An 18,526-nucleotide genomic window follows, 5' to 3' on the forward strand; every position below is an offset into this window, starting at 1 on the left:
ACTGTGTTTACGATATTTGTAACTGAAAATGTAATCTTAGATTAGTACCCTCCATTTGTCTCTCTTTACAGAGAGATTCAAGCAGGCGCTAAACTGTCCTTAAACAGACAGTTTTTTGATGAACGCTGGTCAAAGCATCGTGTTGTTAGTTGTTTGGACTGGTCATCTCAGGTAAAAACATTTTCTTTGAATCACCTTTGCAGATAAAGTTGAGTGCACAAAACTTGAAGTATTTGAACCGTACATGCACAGTACTTTATATATAGTCCTTAGAAAAGCTCTGACACATTCTGCTGTTTACATACTGTAATTGAATGTGATTGTGTTTATATATTTTGAAAGAGGTAACAGAAGTTGACAATGTTCTTTCAAATGCAATCTATAAATAGAACAGAAAATGCCCAAGGCATATAGGTATAGCATTAGCTCCAGGAAACTAGCCTCACCTAAATGTTTTAATTATAATACATAAATACTGAAAACAATATTATCTTGTCTTTTAACACTATTTTTGAGTAAACTTTGTAATTACACTTACTATGGTAATTAGCTAATCTATATTTTCTGTTTATGGGGCTGATTTATCCATGGGTTAAACTTAGTTTTGCCACTATCAATCAAGATCCTAGGACTGACTGGACCATAAGGCAGTTGTTCATTTTGAACATTTTTTCCCCACTAACTTCTCTCTGACTAGTATCCAGAATTGCTTGTAGCCTCCTACAATAACAATGAAGATGCCCCTCATGAGCCTGATGGTGTGGCTCTTGTGTGGAATATGAAATACAAGAAAACTACCCCGGAGTATGTCTTTCACTGCCAGGTATGATGTGAGTTCCTGTCTCACCAGGCTCAAGATTTTATGTTGATTAATTTGGACAAGTGCCTTATTTATACTTGTCAACATAATGATTTCATTGGGTTGGCATGTACTTTAACCACATGTATTTGCAAACAGATGTTGATGGCTGAAGACATCAGTTTGAAAAGATTCCTCTGTTGCAAAATTTCTGACATTCAGAATATTTAAACATGTCTGAAAATCTGTTTCTTAATCTCATTTATTAAAAGAAAAACTGATATGCCTTAAGGTACAAAGGGGTTTTCAGGAACTATGATGCAGAAAGTACAACTAGACCGTAGCCCACTGAATAAAATGTACATATCTATTTTTTTCCAATTCCTCAGGCTAAGTAAAAACACATGCTTCAAGTAGAAAACAGATGCAGGTTTTAAAATGGATTACTGAAAGGTAAAAATGTGCAAACCTTTTCTGTTTGACCAAACCTGCAATAACCATTTATTTTCAAAATGTCATAATTCTGAAAAATCACTTAGGTGAATTAAAACTAGTTTGTAATCTGATGCTGTCAGATTACTGTCAAGGCATAGATTGCAAAGGTAATTATATTATGATTTGATACTATAGTGACAAAACAGTTTTCCGCTCTCCTTGAAAAATGACCACAGAATGTGTCTTATTACTGGATTCTATTTCTGTTACTACTAACTTCTAGGAAAGATACAAATCAAATGTATGCATATGGAAAGAGTGGGATTTTTATTTATATTTAGTAAGAGTTGAGACCAGAAGAATGTCAAGGTTTTTAAGTAACCATTCAACTCATGTAGTTGTGAACCTTCGTGTGTTCGGACAAAGGAGCAGATGATAGTAAAAGCAATATCAAATGTAACTGAGGAAACAGCTTGCTACCAGTAATTGGTCAGATTTTCTATCCTTAAATTCTTGATTTTAGTCTTAAACATAAAACTGTTCTCTTTGTATATGTGTGGTTTTTGTTTTGTTGTGTGTGTGTCTCCTTTGCAGTCAGCAGTGATGTCAGCTACATTTGCAAAATTTCATCCAAATCTGGTAGTTGGTGGCACATATTCAGGCCAAATTGTGCTATGGGATAATCGCAGCAATAAAAGAACCCCAGTGCAGAGAACTCCACTTTCAGCTGCTGCTCACACGGTAGGGGGTGAAATGAGAACTACTCACTATTGAGCCATTAACCCCTTGGGGTGGGAGAGGGTTTCCCCTGCATGAACAGTAATGATGTTTTAATACTTAGGTCTGGTTTACCAATAGTAGCACTGAAAAATTGTCTTTGTCATAGAGCTGTCAGTTTTATAGGAGCCTATCTCAACACCATGTGTTATGTGCTAAAAGGCTAAATGGGTTTTCATATATTTCAAATAGTATTTAGTCAACTTAAATTGCTTTATGAAATATTAAAATTTGTATTTCACTTGTGTTAAGTGAGTCTCATTGAATTTGTTACTATGGAAATTGTTTCTGAAAAGGATTTTGTAATGTCTCTTCAGCACCCTGTGTACTGTGTAAATGTGGTTGGGACCCAAAATGCTCATAATTTGATTAGCATCTCAACTGATGGAAAGATATGCTCGTGGAGTCTGGACATGCTTTCCCAACCGCAGGTAGGGTAAACTTGGAAAAGTATGTAAGAGAGCTATAGATGAGGCTATTACTTAACACTTACTCTCTTTTGAGCTCAGGTAGTCTGTACCTTACTAAATACTTAGCATTCTAATATTAATTTCACCTGTTTGCCTTAAGTATTTCATAAGACTTTGTAAAGTAGTGTTAAGCATTTTGACAATATGCAGACATTCCCACCTTGAGTAGTTGTATAGTAATTCTGTAAGATAAATTCCTTTTTTACTGTAGTAAATCAAGTGTCATAATTTTTGGATTCTTCGGTACTGATGCTAAAGTTTGGATTCGTGAATAAGAGATCTTCCAAATGTAGAAAAGGGCTGGAATAAGAATAGCTTGTGAACTAACTAGTACTAGAAAACCTACACAATTTCTGGTATAAGTTAAGATGGCAAGTTTGAAAAAAAGTTCCTGCTACTTTTTTCTACAGGATAGTATGGAGTTGATTCATAAGCAGTCCAAGGCTGTAGCTGTCACGTGCATGTCTTTTCCTGTTGGAGATGTCAATAACTTCGTCGTTGGAAGTGAGGAAGGCTCTGTGTACACAGCATGCCGCCATGGCAGGTGAATAGACACTCAAATTATTTTTGTGTGTAAAATAGCAACGCTTATCAGGATTTTTCACTTTAAGATTGCACAACAAAAATTTTCTATAAATGTTTGTAGCAGCGCTTCGTGCTTGTATAAAAAGGTAATATCATCTTAAAAATATGAAATATTAAATGAGACTTTTAAAGGTCAAGGAAAGAATCCACCATTGCTACTGGTGGATCTTTACTTTGGCTAGGAATACTTTTAATTATGAAAAGGAAGATGAACTGGTAGACTTGAGTTCTGTTCATTTGCATTGTAGCAGAACATCCCAAACTTTCAGTTCTACAGATAATTGTACAGTAAAATCACACACAAATCTTAAATTGGCTCGCATTTCTCCTGCTGTTCAATCTGTTTTGAAATGGGCTGGCTGTATCTTATCAATTGCTTTCTTAAATAAAATTGAGGTGTCCAGTTTTCATTTCAAATACACATCACTCTGACGGCATAGCTCTTAGGTTTAAAAGTAGCCAAAAATTGTATCCTTTCTTTGTAACATCCTTTTTCCCTCATCTCCATTTTATCAGTTCTGATATGAGATTATTGGGGATGTATTGTTACTAGGACTAAACTCTGCCTCAGCTACTTACGTGCAACTCCTGTTTAAGGCAATGGGAGATTTGTATCCATATTTGAGGACTGAATTTTGTTACTTGATCCAAATATTTAGCTGTTGCTTGAAGAGGTACCTAGTCAAATCTGGATGGGATAGCCTTGCCACATGTTACTGTTTGTCTGTGGTATTATGTCTGCACTTACATATAACAGAATAGAGGTTTGGAAAAGAGAGGCTAATACACAGGATCATATTCAAACCCACATTTCACTTTCCCCTCTGCAGGCCATATCTATTTGGGTTCCATTGAAACCCACTCCCAGTTTATTTAAAACATGTATTCCTTATTGCCTCGGTGTGAAATAGTTTCAAAGGAAATTAACCTACATAATGTATTTTAAAACAGCAAAGCGGGAATCAGTGAGATGTTTGAAGGACACCAAGGACCAATCACAGGTATCCATTGCCATGCAGCAGTTGGACCTGTAGACTTCTCTCATCTTTTTGTCACCTCATCATTTGACTGGACAGTAAAGCTTTGGACAACTAAGGTATCTAAACCAGAGGTGTCTAACAGTTTAGACTTTGACACAAGGTGGTGCTATAATGTAAGCTTTAGTTAACCAAAGTGTTGTCAAAGGGTTTAGGGAAGCTTGTTAAGTCCACTGGGTGAAGAGTAATATCAGATGAGTTAATTTATGTAGCTTTGTTCTCTTTTAATAACCTGCAAGTAGCATCACCAAGATTACTGTAACTCATCACCTAAATGTAACTTATATGTAAATGTGGCCAAGTTTGTCTATTTCTGGTCCATTTTGCTTATCCTTTCAACTTTTGTAACTGGGTTGGGAAGACCAATGCAATGATTGAAGTCAGTTACCTTGTAATTCAGGTATATGAAGTATATTATCATTATGGTAATTCAGGTGTCCATTTCAGGTCCTCACTGCCTCACTACAGCACGCAAGGCATTACCACAGTCTTATAGTGAATTAGGAGGGCTCCCATCAAAACCAATCAACACTGTTTCTAATGAGCCTGAACCGAGTTGCAGTCATGAGCCATGACTAACGTTCTTTCCATTGCTTTTCTTAGCAAGCTGCCTCTGCAGCATTGCTGTCCCAGGAAGCACGAAGCTGGGCCAGGGTCTCTCCCATAATGGTGCACAAGCCTACCCCCTAGACCATCCGGTCAGCTCAGGAGACTATACCAGAATTCACTCATATTTAGGTTGTTATACCAGCCTCCTATTGAAGCTATGTTGTAATATCAGGCAGTAAATGTGATATATAATGCATCCAAACGAGGGTATTGGGGTCCCCCCCCGCCATCCTGCAGTTATTTTTTTGGCCTCTTTCTGTGTAAGACAATTGAAGGAATTCTTTAAGCACAGATTGCTGCTTAATTTTACAATTGCTGTAATATGAACTGTACAAAAACTCAATATTTCACCTTCATTGGAAAAAGATTTTGCTTTCAGAATCCCAAATGTAAAGATTGTGTGGTGTAAAGTACTATATGGTGCTTTGTTTTAGAATAACAAGCCTCTCTACTCATTTGAGGACAACTCAGACTATGTTTATGATGTGATGTGGTCTCCCACTCACCCTGCTCTGTTTGCTTGTGTGGATGGAATGGGGAGGCTTGATCTGTGGAATCTCAACAACGATACTGAGGTGAGGCACAATAACTTAACTACTTCAGATCTGACAAGAACTAAAAATCTTAGGCTTCAGAAATGTGTATGGCCAGAAATGCTTTATCATGGTTGCGCTATGTATTCCTGCTGCTGTAGTGGCATTGTGCAGTAGGTGTGTGATTAGAGGGGAAATAATTCAAATCACCTCGTTTTTAGTGCCTGACAATGGTAACTAAAATGTTGTCCTCCCAGTATAAAAGCAGTACAAAATTCCTATCTATATAATGTGCTATACTTGTGTGGCTTTTTCCTTGGACTTGCCCAAGTACATGATCCAGACACCTTTTAGTGGCTACAGCATACAAGGGCTAAACACCCTCATACTATGAATGAGTCACATAAGATCACTATTATGCTGTTAGTTGCCATAATAGATTCACTGGCTCAAATTCAAATTTGGCTGGTGGTTTTTTTTTTCCCCAATGCTAGAAAAGTTATACCACAATTATTAAACACCTGGTAGGATATATGAGACTTATTTTCAGACATAAGAACGGCCATACTGGGTCAGACCAATGGTCAATGCCAGGTGCTTCAGAGAGAATGAACCGAACAGGTAATTATCGTGATCCATCCCGTTGTCCATTCCCAGCTTCTGGCAACCAGAAGGTAGGGACACCATCCCTGCCCATCCTAGCTAATTGCCAGAGGATGTTGTGAAGGACAAGACCATAACAAGGTTAAAAAAAAAGAACTAGATAAATTCATGGAGGATAGGTCCATCAATGGCTAAGAGTTCCACAGGTTGACTGTGTGTTGTGTGAAGAAATACTTCTGTTTGTTTTAAACCTGTTGCCTATTCATTTCATTTGGTGACCTCTAGTTGTGTTAGGAGTAAATAACACTTCCTTATTAACAGCACAGCTTTGCAAACAGTGAGGTTCTGTAGTCAGTACCTATCCCAAAGCCGAAGTATACTTGCTTATATTACATTTACATAGAGCCTTTAATACCAAAGGGCTTTGTACCTCAAAACACACCTGAATCTCGCTGTACTAGCAGAGGCTATTGAGGTCATTCCTAAATGCAGGTCTTCCAAGTAGCAATGAAATTGATTGCCACTAAATAAATATCTGTTTGCTGTGTTATGTTTTGAGACGAATTTGGGGGGTGAAGGGGAATTGTCCTAGGATTTTTTTTGTAAATTTCGACTCCATACCCATTGTCCTGTAGCATATAGTATATTTACACCCGAGATGTTCCTAGTGATATAGGAACTGTTTGTAATAATATTATGAAGCAATTTTTTCTCTCTAAATGATTGCTTAAAATAGGCTCTCATAAATGCTACAAACTCAGGGTTTATTTTAAGAACTGAGATTTCTTTTGGGAGGAAAGAGGAGTAGAGGAAAAGTAACTGGGGTAAGATTTGTAATCTCCCATCTCTCCCAATTCCGCTTCCCAATGTATTGAACCATTGGGGAAAATACTTGTCAGATCAGTGCTGAAGATTTGTTTCACCTTTTTAAAATCTCCTTTCTCCCTAGGGGGAACAGTTGGCTAGAATACACTTTGATTTTTTTTTTTAAATAAGGGAGGGGCATGGGCAGAGAGAATAATTACGTCCATAGAAATGCTGCTAGTTTTAACTGTTTTAAATGTATACAGGTGCCAACTGCAAGCATTACTGTGGAGGGTAATCCTGCTCTTAATCGTGTGAGATGGACACATTCTGGGCGAGAGATTGCTGTAGGTGATTCAGAAGGACAAATAGTTATATATGACGTGGGAGAGGTAGGTAACTTGTGTTTGCTACTTAGTGTTACATGGATTTAAAGCCCCTTTCTGAATTTACTCTGTCACTTACCTTTTTGACTTTCAACTTTCCTTCAAAACATTTTTGCCAGAAATAAATGGTAATTCAAGATAAAAGTTCTAGTCCTCTCTTGCTTTCAGGATTAATAGTTTTTAAATGTTTCAATCTCAGTTCAACTTCATACACTACTTTAGCATTTTAAAGAAAGTTTGACATTTGTTGTAATTGTGCAACTAAAAGTAAATTGTTAAATCTCTATTTCAACAGCTTAATACTGACAATTTTACAAGTTCTATGTAATTTATACTGCAGTAGAAACTGCATGCAGAGGAGATTAGTAGTGGGTGTGGACAAGATTTCACCTCCTATCACTACTCTGAATGCATGCCAGGTTGGTTGTGAACAAAAATGTACCATCCAATGGCCATTTGAACTGTAAAGTGAGAAGTAGTCTCACTTCAGTTCCTACTGGGCAGGTGTCAATCTCTCTAAAACAATTACCATTGGTGTATATATACTTCAAGGATTGTTGGACAAGGATAGAGAACTGCTCTCACCTGTGGAGGTGGTCTCTCCAGACTGAGGTACATAGGCCAAGCTTATCACTACCACTGCCCTATTTGTTCTGTCCTTAAACATAGGACTTCAGTGCTAGAAGTCTGACAGCACCCTTATCAAGCACTGAATTTATTAAGGCTTTGTATACACTGGCACTTTGTTGGAAAAACTTTTGTCGTTTGGGGTGTTTTTTTTAAAAAAAAACCTCCCCTCTCCGCTCCGGGGGGTGGGAGGGGGTTGTTGGCAGGAGAGCTCTCTCCTGCTGACAAACAGCAACTACCCTGTGTGACTTTTAGCGGCACGGCTGCAGCAACACAGCCATGCTGCTAAAATCTGTGTAGTGTAGACATAGCCCTAGTTTCCACCATTTGTTGTACAACGCATACCAGCTGTATTTGCTGGTCAGACTATTTGAAAACTTTGAATAAGGTAAGCTGTTATCAACATAATTCATAAATGTGGTGTTTAGACAGTGTTAAAAATGAGCTAAATTACATTTGTGTATTTATCAATGGGTGTAAATAATATTCTATTTCTCTATAGCAAATTGCTGTTCCCCGCAATGATGAATGGACACGTTTTGGTCGAACACTAGCAGAAATTAATGCAAACAGAGCTGATGCAGAGGAGGAAGCTGCAACCCGCATACCTGCCTAAATCTTTCAAAATGGCTTATAGTAGTGGATTTGGGAATGACTTATGTAAGTTTTCAGAGTAATAGCATGCTTCAGTCTAACTGATAACCTGAGGAGAAATATGTGGAATAAACTGTGGATTTTGAAAATGTATAAAATCACTGAAAATTGTCTTGCAATGTCACTTTTTTATATATATAATTACAAGCACATTATTGAATTTAATATTTAATACAGCTGCCCTGACTTAGCAAGAAACATATTTTGCTGAAACACTAACCTAGATGTATATTAGCTGTAATGCTATTGAATTTTTCAACTAACAGTATGTAACTATTTCTGAAGGATAAACACAAGTTCCATTTCTCACTCAACTTCCTGTATTGCATTGGCTAACTTTCATTAGGTAGTTAATCTCTGAAGATTTGTTATTAGGATATTAGAACTGCCCACGGAAGTGCATGCATCTGTTCAAAGTAAACCTTCATCCTGTTTTTTACTTGCTCTTTTTTAATAAACAAGTAAGGCTAAGGTAGTAGGTTATGTATACGAATAAAATCATTAGTCTGTAAAACTTTATTTGGTCATTGAACCTGACTTTGTAGAATACATATTTAGTACTAGGTCTTTGTTAAAAAGTTCATTAAAAGGTGAGATTTCTTTATAAATAAAAGGTTACACAAGCTTTTATCCCCAGCCCAGCCCCCTGCTCTCTCATCCTTCTTTAGTAGTAACATCTTTGCTCAGATGTACAAAATCATTAGGAACCACTTCTTTACATTCAAATAAATCAGTATAACATTCTTTCCTGTTCCTCCCAAGACAAAGAACCAAGAGGTACCTAACTCCAGTCCTAGAAGATTGCTATCCCCATCATACTGTAAGAGTCAGGTCCTGGTGTCTTTGTTGCCACAGCCCATACATAGAAGTATATGGTATTAAAACACTGACTTAATATGTGCAAAGAATGTAGAAATGAGTCCTTATTTAGTGTTTTGGGTAGAGATTTCCAGGATTAGCACCAGGATTTCTGGAGAATGTTAAAGCCTATTATAATCTGCAAGATGGAAAAAATGACTAATAGAGTAGATGAAATTATTTACAAAAATCTCACCTCATGCTATAGGTGATAAAATTGCCAAGCAACTAGAAAAAGCGAAGAGAAACATGTTCCATTTGTACCAAGCTCATGTGAGGCAATAAAAGGGCTTGTGTAGTGATATGGACCTAGCTTGGCCTATCCCACCCTTTTAAAAATAAATCAATCAGCCAGCTTGTGTCAAGAAAAATCTCTTAAGCTCTTGTTTTCCCCAGCTCACTCTGTTTTCCCCACAAATGTCACCTTAAGTATTTCTGACTAATCCCTGCAGGACTTAGCCCAGGTCAGCTTTAAGGTGCCAGAACCTTCTTTGCTACCCTACTTTCAGAGACCATTTGACCCCAACTTTTCAAACTTTGTAGGACTGCCTACAAAGGCTCTCCATATCATCATAGGTGCTTTTCTCTCAAGGATTTACCAGTAGTATCACCACTCTGCTTTTAAATTATTTTTCCTCTATCAGTTCCTCCACTCTGTCTACTCCCTTGCTGTGGCAGGGAGACATACTTTGCTGTTTGTGTAGAGATAACAATGCCTCTCCATTCCTGAGCCAAGACTCTGATTAATATGTCTGCGTCAATACAGCCTTTTGTCTATCAAGACCAACATCACTCCTTCAAACTTCCTGTGAGAGTATGGACAGTGCTTTTAAAAATGTTTATGAATTCTGTGCCCTCTAACTCTGTACAGAAAAGGCTCTAGTTGAACATCAAGGAGAGTGCCTGACTCCTCCATTCAGAACATTTGTTTCTCAGAGGTTCTCCACTCTGCGAGAGAGCTTCTGTGTAGCAGAATGATGCTGCGCAAGACTCCACACCTATCTGCTTAGAATAGTGTTCCCCTAGTGCTGCACCAGACCCATCTTGGAGGGGAAGGGAACTCAGCTTGTCTCTCCTCCCCCAACTTGGGCCCATTTGTTTGGCAAGTGACAAAAATAGGCTAACTTCCAGCTGAAACTGGAAATGCCAGGTCAGTGCTTCCAGGAAAAAAAAAGTCTGTTCTACTCTGAGGTCTAGGTCCTATTTCCACTATTTCCCCTCTTCTTACAACCACAGCAGAAGCAACTCTTAAGTGGTGTGAGCCTGAGGACCACAATCTGGCCCAAGGCCAATCCCACTCATGCTGGGAGAAGTCCTACTTATCCACCATGCATGTAAGGGAAGGGCTCTTTATGTCTCCATTGCTCTTGAAATGTACTACTTCTGACTCAATAAGGTAGTAGCCCAGAGGGTATTACCTACCATTATCTAAACTTAGCCTCTTCCCACCCACCCCCAAAAATATCTGGAGGATATCTGCATAAAGGATGCAGGCAGAAGTCTAGCAGCAGAATAGAGGCTACCAGTTTATTGCACTGAAGGCAGCATGTATGATTAACTGCCTTGTAGGCAGGTGGCCTATCAGGTGCTCATGGCCCTCACAGACTGAGTACAGGCTCTTGAGACTAGAGTGGCTGAACTGGAGGAGCTAAGAGAGACAAAGACACAAAGATGAGACTTTCTGGAATATAGTAGAACAATCCCACTCCACATCTGACAGCCTCAGTGCTGTTGAGGAGGATGAAAGTCTCAAGAGGAGAGAAATGATCCCATGGTCATTTTTCAGAATGGAGAGGTAAATAGTGGTGTCCTCCAAGGGTCTGTGCTGTTCAACATATTCATAAATTAAGTTTGCAGATTATACAAAATTACTCAAGACAGTTAAGTCCAAAGCTGACTGCAAAGAGATCTCACAAAACTCTGGGTGACTGGGCAACAAAATGGCAGATGAACTTCAAGGTTAATAAATGCAAAGTAAGGCACACTGGAAAACAAACAGTCTCAACTATACATACAAAATGATGCATCCTAAATTAGCTGTTACTAAAGAAAGATCTTAGCGTCATCATGGATAGTTTTCTGAAAACATCTACTCAATGTGCAGAAGCAATTGAAAAAGCTAACACTGTTAGGAACCGTTAGTAAAGAGACAAACTATCATAGTGCCACTATATAAATCCATGATATGCCCACACCTTCAATACTGTGTGCAATTCTGGTCACCCCATCTCAAAAAAGATACATTAGAATTGGAAAAGGTACAGAGAAGGGCAACAAATGATTAATGGTATGGAACAGCTTCCATATGAGGAGTGGTTAAAAAGACTGGAACTGTTCAGCTTGGAAGAGAGATGACTAAAGGGGGATATGATAGAGATCTCCACACCATTCATGATTTTATAGAAAGTGAATAAGGAAGGAAATGTTATTTACTCCTTCACATAACAAAAGAACCAGGGATCACCCAATGAAATTAATAAGCAGCAGGTTTAAAATAAACAAGAGCTACTTCACACAGTGCAGTCAATCTACAGAACTCATTGGCAGGGGATGCTGGAAAAGCCAAAACTATAACTGGATTAAAAAAGAATTAGGTAAGTTCAGGGAGGATAGAGCCATCAACAGCTCTTAGCCAAGATGATCAGGAATGCTGTCCCGTGTTCCCAGGCCTCTGACTGTGAAATGCTAGGACTGGATAATGGGATGGATGATTGCCCTGTTCATTCCCTTTGAAGCTTCTGGCATTGACCACTGTCGGAAGATTGGTCCATTTGGCCAGTATCCTTCGATCTGACCCAGTATGGCCATTCTTATGTACTGGCTCAGATCATGCTCTTTCCCTGGGACAGGTGCAAAGAATTATTAGGTATAGAGGGCAGAGTCATCTGACCCTATACTTGAAATGACTGATAGTTTGTGGTTTTCAAATGGTTCAGAATTGAGTCATGTCCACTAAGTGAACTTGGCATCCTGTATGCCTGTTGATGCTCCCCTTCACATTAACATTGCAGCTGAGGGACTTCCCTACTGTTACAAGTAGATAAGATATCCATCATAAGACACAGCCCTCTGTCTGGTGAAAGCACTGCACTAAACAGTAGTTACCAAAACAAGGAGTCCTGTGGCACCTTAAAGACTAGCAGATTTATTTAGACATAAGCTTTCGTGGGTAAAAACACCACTTCTTACTCACAAATGCTTATGCCCAAATAAATCTGTTAGTCTTTAAGATGCCACCGACTCCTCCTTGTTTTTGTGGATACAGACTAACAGGGCTACTCCTCGGATACTAAACAGTAGTTGGCATCCCAGTGTGAGAACAAGTTTGGAATAGAAGCATTGTTCTAAACTACACAATCATCTGAGACTGAGGGCGGGGGAAAGCAAACCAGGCCTTTCCAGCTCTGACTACTTGAATTACCTTAGCAGACCTGTTACTAAGGCTTGTTAGCCTCAGTCTCAGAGCTTAGCTTGAGCACTTTCCAAAGGATAGCCCTGAACTCCAACCTTTTCCATTTCAGCAACTTACATAAACTGGTAAGCAAGGTAGGATCTGCTTGTTTCTAAATTCTTTGGCTAAATCACCGGAGCCCAAGATTGAAACCTTGGCAACCCAACCTTATATGCAGTCCCATGATTATTCTTGCTATTGAAGAGAACCTGCTAATCTCTGGAAGGATAATGCCTTTCTCACTAAGAGACCAAAATGGTGATGGCTCCCTTCTGGAGGCAGATTGAAGGACCTTACGATAAATTGTTGTTGCTTATTAATATATATATATATATATATACACACACACACACACCATATATATATTTTAATTAGTGTGTGGGTGGGTACTTACAAGAACCATCACTGGGATCTCCAGAGAGACAAGTCAAAAAGAGGCTGAAATAATGCTCATTTCTGCTGTGACACTGCATCTGCTAGAATACCTGCCAGAATCATGGTGGTAAATGCATAAGGTTAATGTGTTATCACACTAAATGTAACCATGAGAGAGGTGGTGGTCACCAATGACAAATCCTGACCTATGGCCAGAGCTCCCCTTATGCTCTGAAGAAGAATTTTGCTTCCTATCTCATGAGACCTACAGGTCGCTTTTGTGATTGGGAAGCATGAAAATTAGACAGGATTGTGAGCAACCCCAGAAGAACCTAATGAAACTAAGTGGCAGAGCGGATTAAAAAATGGGAATAATTGTCATTAAACATGTCTGTTGAAAAATTTCAACTCAAAATGTGACCAACTGTCAAGCTATGTAAAATCACCCCCCTTTTTCCCATCAAATAGAAACATTCAAAAAATTTTCACCAGCTCTAGTAATCGGGCAACATGACAGTTGAAATTCAGTGTAGACAAGTGGAAAAGGCAGCTCTTTAAAGCTATACTGTAGCATTCAGGGGCTCAGGATTGGTCATCACCTTAAAAACTACCAAAACCAGAAAACATCCTGAAGAGGACACAAAAATGAGTCCCTGCTGCAGGAGTCTAGATAGAGGGGGAATTAATAGGAATGGGACTATTTAATCTTAGTGCTTTTAATCTCAAAATGTTTCTTAATAATTTGGAAAGAGAAGAGGAAGAGGAATACAGCATTCTGAATGGTATAAAAGAGGTTAATCGTAGTTCAGTTTATCGCTTCCTATAGTGCAAAGGTGAAATGACCAGGAAGGCAATAAAGATCAAACTGATAAAAGGAAATACCTTTCCGGGCAGCAGACACCCTGTGGAACTCCCTATTGCAAGGTATTGAAGCAATATCTTAGTAACAAATGCTTAGCAGGTGCAATTACACTTACTACATTAACATACAACGGCTTTTTATTTCTTATGCTTCAGAGCAAACTCCAGTATGGCAGAGTGACATTAGGAAGACCTTTTCTTAAGAATTTAGTATGTCAGAAGTAGATGTATGATCACTATCAGATACTGGCTGTGGTAAGGGATGGGAAACTATATTTGATTAGATCAATCACTGATCTTGGCAGCTTCCAAAGCAGCCTCAATAGGGAAAATTTTAATAGTGCATCTTTCAGCAAAAATGCTTGTGTTCAGAGCGGGTGCCCTTTTCCTAAAGAAACTTGGATCCAGGTTGTTTGAGAGTAAAGTAAGAAATCTGTGCTCATTCCTAAGGTGGATGAAAGCATTGCTTTCATTTTGAGAGCAAGTCGCCTTCCCGGAGTAGTTTATCCTATTTCAAACAATCTGGCAATACTTCAAACAAGATTAAATATTAGTAACTCTGCAGCCCTGGAAACCCTAGGAAAAAGTAGGCTAAATTCAGGCCAGGAGGCACACTTGCTTCCAGTGGCATCGGCATTGACCTTGCTGCAGGGCCCTGACAGTGGAAAGTCCTCTGCACAGTGGACACTACAGTAGCAGAGAGCAGTTTTAATCACATAGAAAAAGAGGAGGCCCAGCACAGTCCCATGAATGGGCAAGGTGTGTGGGGACATGGCAGCTGGCAAATGCACTGATTCGGCTCATCCTCTCAGTAGTCTCCCACAGCCCAGTCCCTACTCAGCACCAATCAGAATTTAAAGCTACTCAAGGCAGGCAGTGACATTGCTTCTGCCTCCAGGTGCATGGGAAGATAATTTACATCTTGTTTCAGCTTCAGCAAATAAACCACACTTTACAACAAAAACAAACTTGAGACTAAGGATTTAACAAAAACAATAGAAAATCCAACACAGGATCCAACATTAGCATTACGTAGGTTTAAAGAACACAAATCTCAAGTGTTTGTCTGATTGTGCCTTTCAGATGGGTGGCGCTCCAGGTACATGCACAGGATAGCTGCGGCTTACTGCACTATATTTTTTATGGAAATAAATGCCATGCAGTATTGGATGTGCTAATTACATGTCTTTGTGTCTATGTAATGAGACCTAATCACAGCACTAAAAGCACTTGTTTATTTCAGTGTGCATTAGACATGCACAGAGCTGGAATGCAGCACTGCTACATTCAACACATTTGGCAGAAAAATCACAGGTGCTCATAGAGACATGGAGGACTCCAAAAGCAGCAAAGCTCAGCCATCCACTATGCAAGGGGACTGGGCTCAGATGGCCCAGGATGACAATCTCTCCCCTCTCCCACCACAGACCTGTTCCATACATCAGTGGTAGCATCAAAAGGATGTTTTAAAGGGAGGGCAGGGCCATAACCAGTGTATCCTCAATTATGCAGCTCCACTAGCTAACTCTGCCACATTGGGCTGGAGGGGTCTATATCATAGAGGCTATTTCAGTCCATGGGCTGCAGCAGCAATCAAAGTGTCTCAGCTGGCACTCTGGTCACGGGGAGACCTCTGCATTAAGTCCATTTGTGCTGTGGTTGCGGGGAGAGCTGGGACCAGACTGCAAATATGCCATGATTTTTAAACTTAATTTCTGATCCAAATCACTTCAGACACTTCAGTGGCACTTGTCCGAAGGGATGACTTAATCCAGTGGGAGACTGAAGTTTTAAAATTAATCCAGATGAGTTACCCAAGTGGATAAAACATCAGACTTAATCACCTGCACAAATACTCTGAAAACCTCAACAGCTGCCCCAGTGCTTCACAAAACAAAAAATACCCTTTGGGCCGAGAACAAGGGGAAACCATTATATTCCAAAGGTTTTTTTCCCCCCAGCAAGTTTCAAGTGCCTGAAAATGGGCACGTATAGGGAGAATGCTGCCTTCACCATCACAGAAGCTTTGCAGAGCCCTATGCTAAACAGTGGAGCTGGCTGGAGAATGACAGTTGTTTCACAACAACTTGTGAAGTTTTGACTTTTCTTTTTGTTCCACACAGTGCAAAACAGTTTGGCTTCACGTGTTGACAAAACAAAAAAAAAACCAAAAAAAAAAACCACACAACACCAAACACACACACACAAAACATTTAGCTGAAAATGCTTTAACTAGCTCCACTGTGAAAAGGGTGAAAATCACCTTCTGTGCATTAGTACCAGAGAGCATTCAAAGTTTATTTAGTACCATTTGTTCTTAATCTCTTCTACAATCCTACTTCTTTGCCAGGAGAGCCATTTCACATACTTAAAAATCAGAAATGGGTTTATGTTGCTATTTAATCTATGCTATAAACAGAAGTTCTCTTACCAATTCTTGGTATTAAAAAAACCCTCATTCTATTATGAGCAAAGCTCATATGGAGACTGGCTACTGCAATCAGAATTGTGTCTTCAGGAGGTTATCTTCGCTCAATAGATTTGAAAGTGAAATAACATCAGGCTTCCATCAGCTTTGCCCTGTCAAAGTACCCCCTCTATTTTCAATCCAAAATCATGCTGTTCAATTTGACATTTGCCCTGTATATTTTCACCAACCTTACGATAGTAGCTTTCTGTTCAGTTGAGACACCCAGGGACTGCATAAAGAACAGGCATGTCATGTGATGGTGTCCACCCCCCAGGCATGGGAATTTTTAGTGACCAGAGCACAGCTTTGCAGCTTCTGCTGGAATTTAAATACATTTTAGAGGTATTTTCCCCTCCCTCTCCGCTCCAAAACAATCTCTTCTAATTATAGATTAAAATTTTCAAAAACACACAAACTAGTTCTGTTCCAGAGGACTCCAGACAAGAACTAGGTATGAATATGAGTCTTGGTAGGCTTCAGCATGGATCTAGATCCACAAGTCTGGTATCATTTAGGGAAACGTATTAGAAAATGGAATCTAGCTTCAAGCAATTTATAACCATTTTTATTTTTCCTCCCAAACCATATTTGCATTGACAACCCCATCCCCCCAAACATTTAGGGAATGAAAAGGAGGATAGGGTGGATGGGATTTCTTTAGCCAATCCCATGTCAGCAGTTATGGAGGGACCAGCATGCCAGTCGCAGGATGCTAGATATTGTAAATGATCATCCCAGGAGCCTCACTGTCCAATCACTATTTCGGAACTCAAGTCAGTCAACAAGCTGTGACAAAGATTAAATGCCAGTGGGTACCAAGCATTTTTCTACTCTTCAAGGAAGCATATTCTTGTCATAGAGCAGAACAAAATTTGAAGATACAGAAGTGTGAGCTGCCTAAGAAGCCTCTGCCTAGACAAATTATGTAAACAGATACATTCTCTGACCAAGGACTGGGAGCCCCATAATAGCCTTGGTTACATACACTCAATTCCTGTTGAAGTCAAGGGAAGTTTTGCTCAAAAGCTAAGCGCTGATTGTAGTTCTGCAGCTACAAAAGTTACCATCTTTTGGACAATGACTAAAACACAGGGAAGATTTGCAAGTGTTTATTTGGCAGAGACAGGAATGGCTGAGCATTCCTATTCATTTATTTAAAAAAAATCTCCTTCTTCCTTAAATGCTCTCTAAAACCCTGGCCTTCACCTGTTGTAAGGTGAACTAAAATATTTAACTGGAATAAAGTCTAGGCAATGTTAGTTGTCTTTATAAAAAATAAATAAAAAAATCCAGGAAGCTATTTAACCCAACCATGGCCCAGAAACTAAAGTGTCTGAAACTGAAGTTGTAGGCTAGGTAGTTTTCTACCCTGCTTATAAAAACCTGGCCAATGCCTATCTTTTGGAATCAACAGCTCTCTCTTCTCAGTATTACATTTCCTTAACAGTTTCCTAAGGAATTGCAAACCTTTCACTGTCACCTATTGCAATTAACATACACCTCTACCCCGATATAACACTGTCCTTGGGAGCCAAAAAATCTTATTGTGTTATAGTTGAAAGTTATATTGAACTTGCTTTGATCCACCAGAGTGCGCAGCTGCCCCCTGAGCGCTGCTTTACCGTGTTATATCCGAATTCATGTTATATCGGGGTAGAGGTATAGCTGCCTGAGATTAAGTGGCAACTGGATTGAGCTCAGGAGCCATTTTACCTGCATTTGGTATTTTACTGCAGTTCTTAACCCCAGAACATGGAATTAAGCCATTAACTTGGCATTAATTTAGCAGTCCCCACCCAAGTCAGTTTGTAGGCAAGGCACAGCAGGGCTTCTCCCCAGGTTACCACGGCACACACCATCAGACCCAGTCTCCTTTAAATAGGTTTATTGTCCAAACATAAGCCAAACAAACAGAAAATAGTCCTTCTGCTCACCTTTATCCAACCTCTCCTTCCCAGATCCAGCCAGCTCCCTGCTCAGCCAGTCCTCATTCAGCCAGCTCCATAGCTCCACCACAGGAGTTAACTCCACTCTTCTGTAGTGCCAGGTACAGCCTGTCCCAATCATTACTCCTCTGACAGGCTGTTACAGCCCCAGGTGTAGCCCTGCCTCCTTTAATTGGCTCAACTGGGCCCACCTGCTCTGATACAGGGGCACTGGTGCTGCTCTGCTTACAGGGACCAGCTATCCTA

The 18,526-nt window shown here is 39.6% G+C and overlaps 1 protein-coding gene and 1 long non-coding RNA gene across 4 annotated transcripts in view; one reads left to right on the forward strand and one right to left on the reverse strand.

The window, feature by feature from the left end:
- DYNC1I2 (dynein cytoplasmic 1 intermediate chain 2) overlaps positions 1-8,838 on the forward strand; it is a 46,435-nt gene extending 37,597 nt beyond the window's left edge. For all 3 annotated transcript variants that reach the window (XM_045032628.1, XM_045032630.1, XM_045032629.1), the window contains 9 exons: positions 72-171; positions 698-823; positions 1,829-1,975; positions 2,329-2,442; positions 2,892-3,025; positions 4,018-4,162; positions 5,147-5,287; positions 6,919-7,044; positions 8,168-8,838. In XM_045032628.1, coding sequence (XP_044888563.1) covers positions 72-171; positions 698-823; positions 1,829-1,975; positions 2,329-2,442; positions 2,892-3,025; positions 4,018-4,162; positions 5,147-5,287; positions 6,919-7,044; positions 8,168-8,281 — 1,147 coding nt within the window. In that variant the 3' untranslated portion in view covers positions 8,282-8,838. The remainder of the gene's footprint in view (positions 1-71; positions 172-697; positions 824-1,828; positions 1,976-2,328; positions 2,443-2,891; positions 3,026-4,017; positions 4,163-5,146; positions 5,288-6,918; positions 7,045-8,167) is intronic.
- LOC123378608 overlaps positions 1-18,353 on the reverse strand; it is a 29,759-nt gene extending 11,406 nt beyond the window's left edge. Inside the window, exon 1 of the long non-coding RNA XR_006582671.1 lies at positions 18,269-18,353. This is a non-coding gene — a long non-coding RNA (uncharacterized LOC123378608). The remainder of the gene's footprint in view (positions 1-18,268) is intronic.
- Between the last annotated feature and the right edge of the window lie 173 nt (positions 18,354-18,526).

The sequence above is a fragment of the Mauremys mutica genome, chromosome 10 (genome assembly GCF_020497125.1).
Source record: "Mauremys mutica isolate MM-2020 ecotype Southern chromosome 10, ASM2049712v1, whole genome shotgun sequence".
Lineage (NCBI taxonomy): Eukaryota > Metazoa > Chordata > Testudines > Geoemydidae > Mauremys > Mauremys mutica.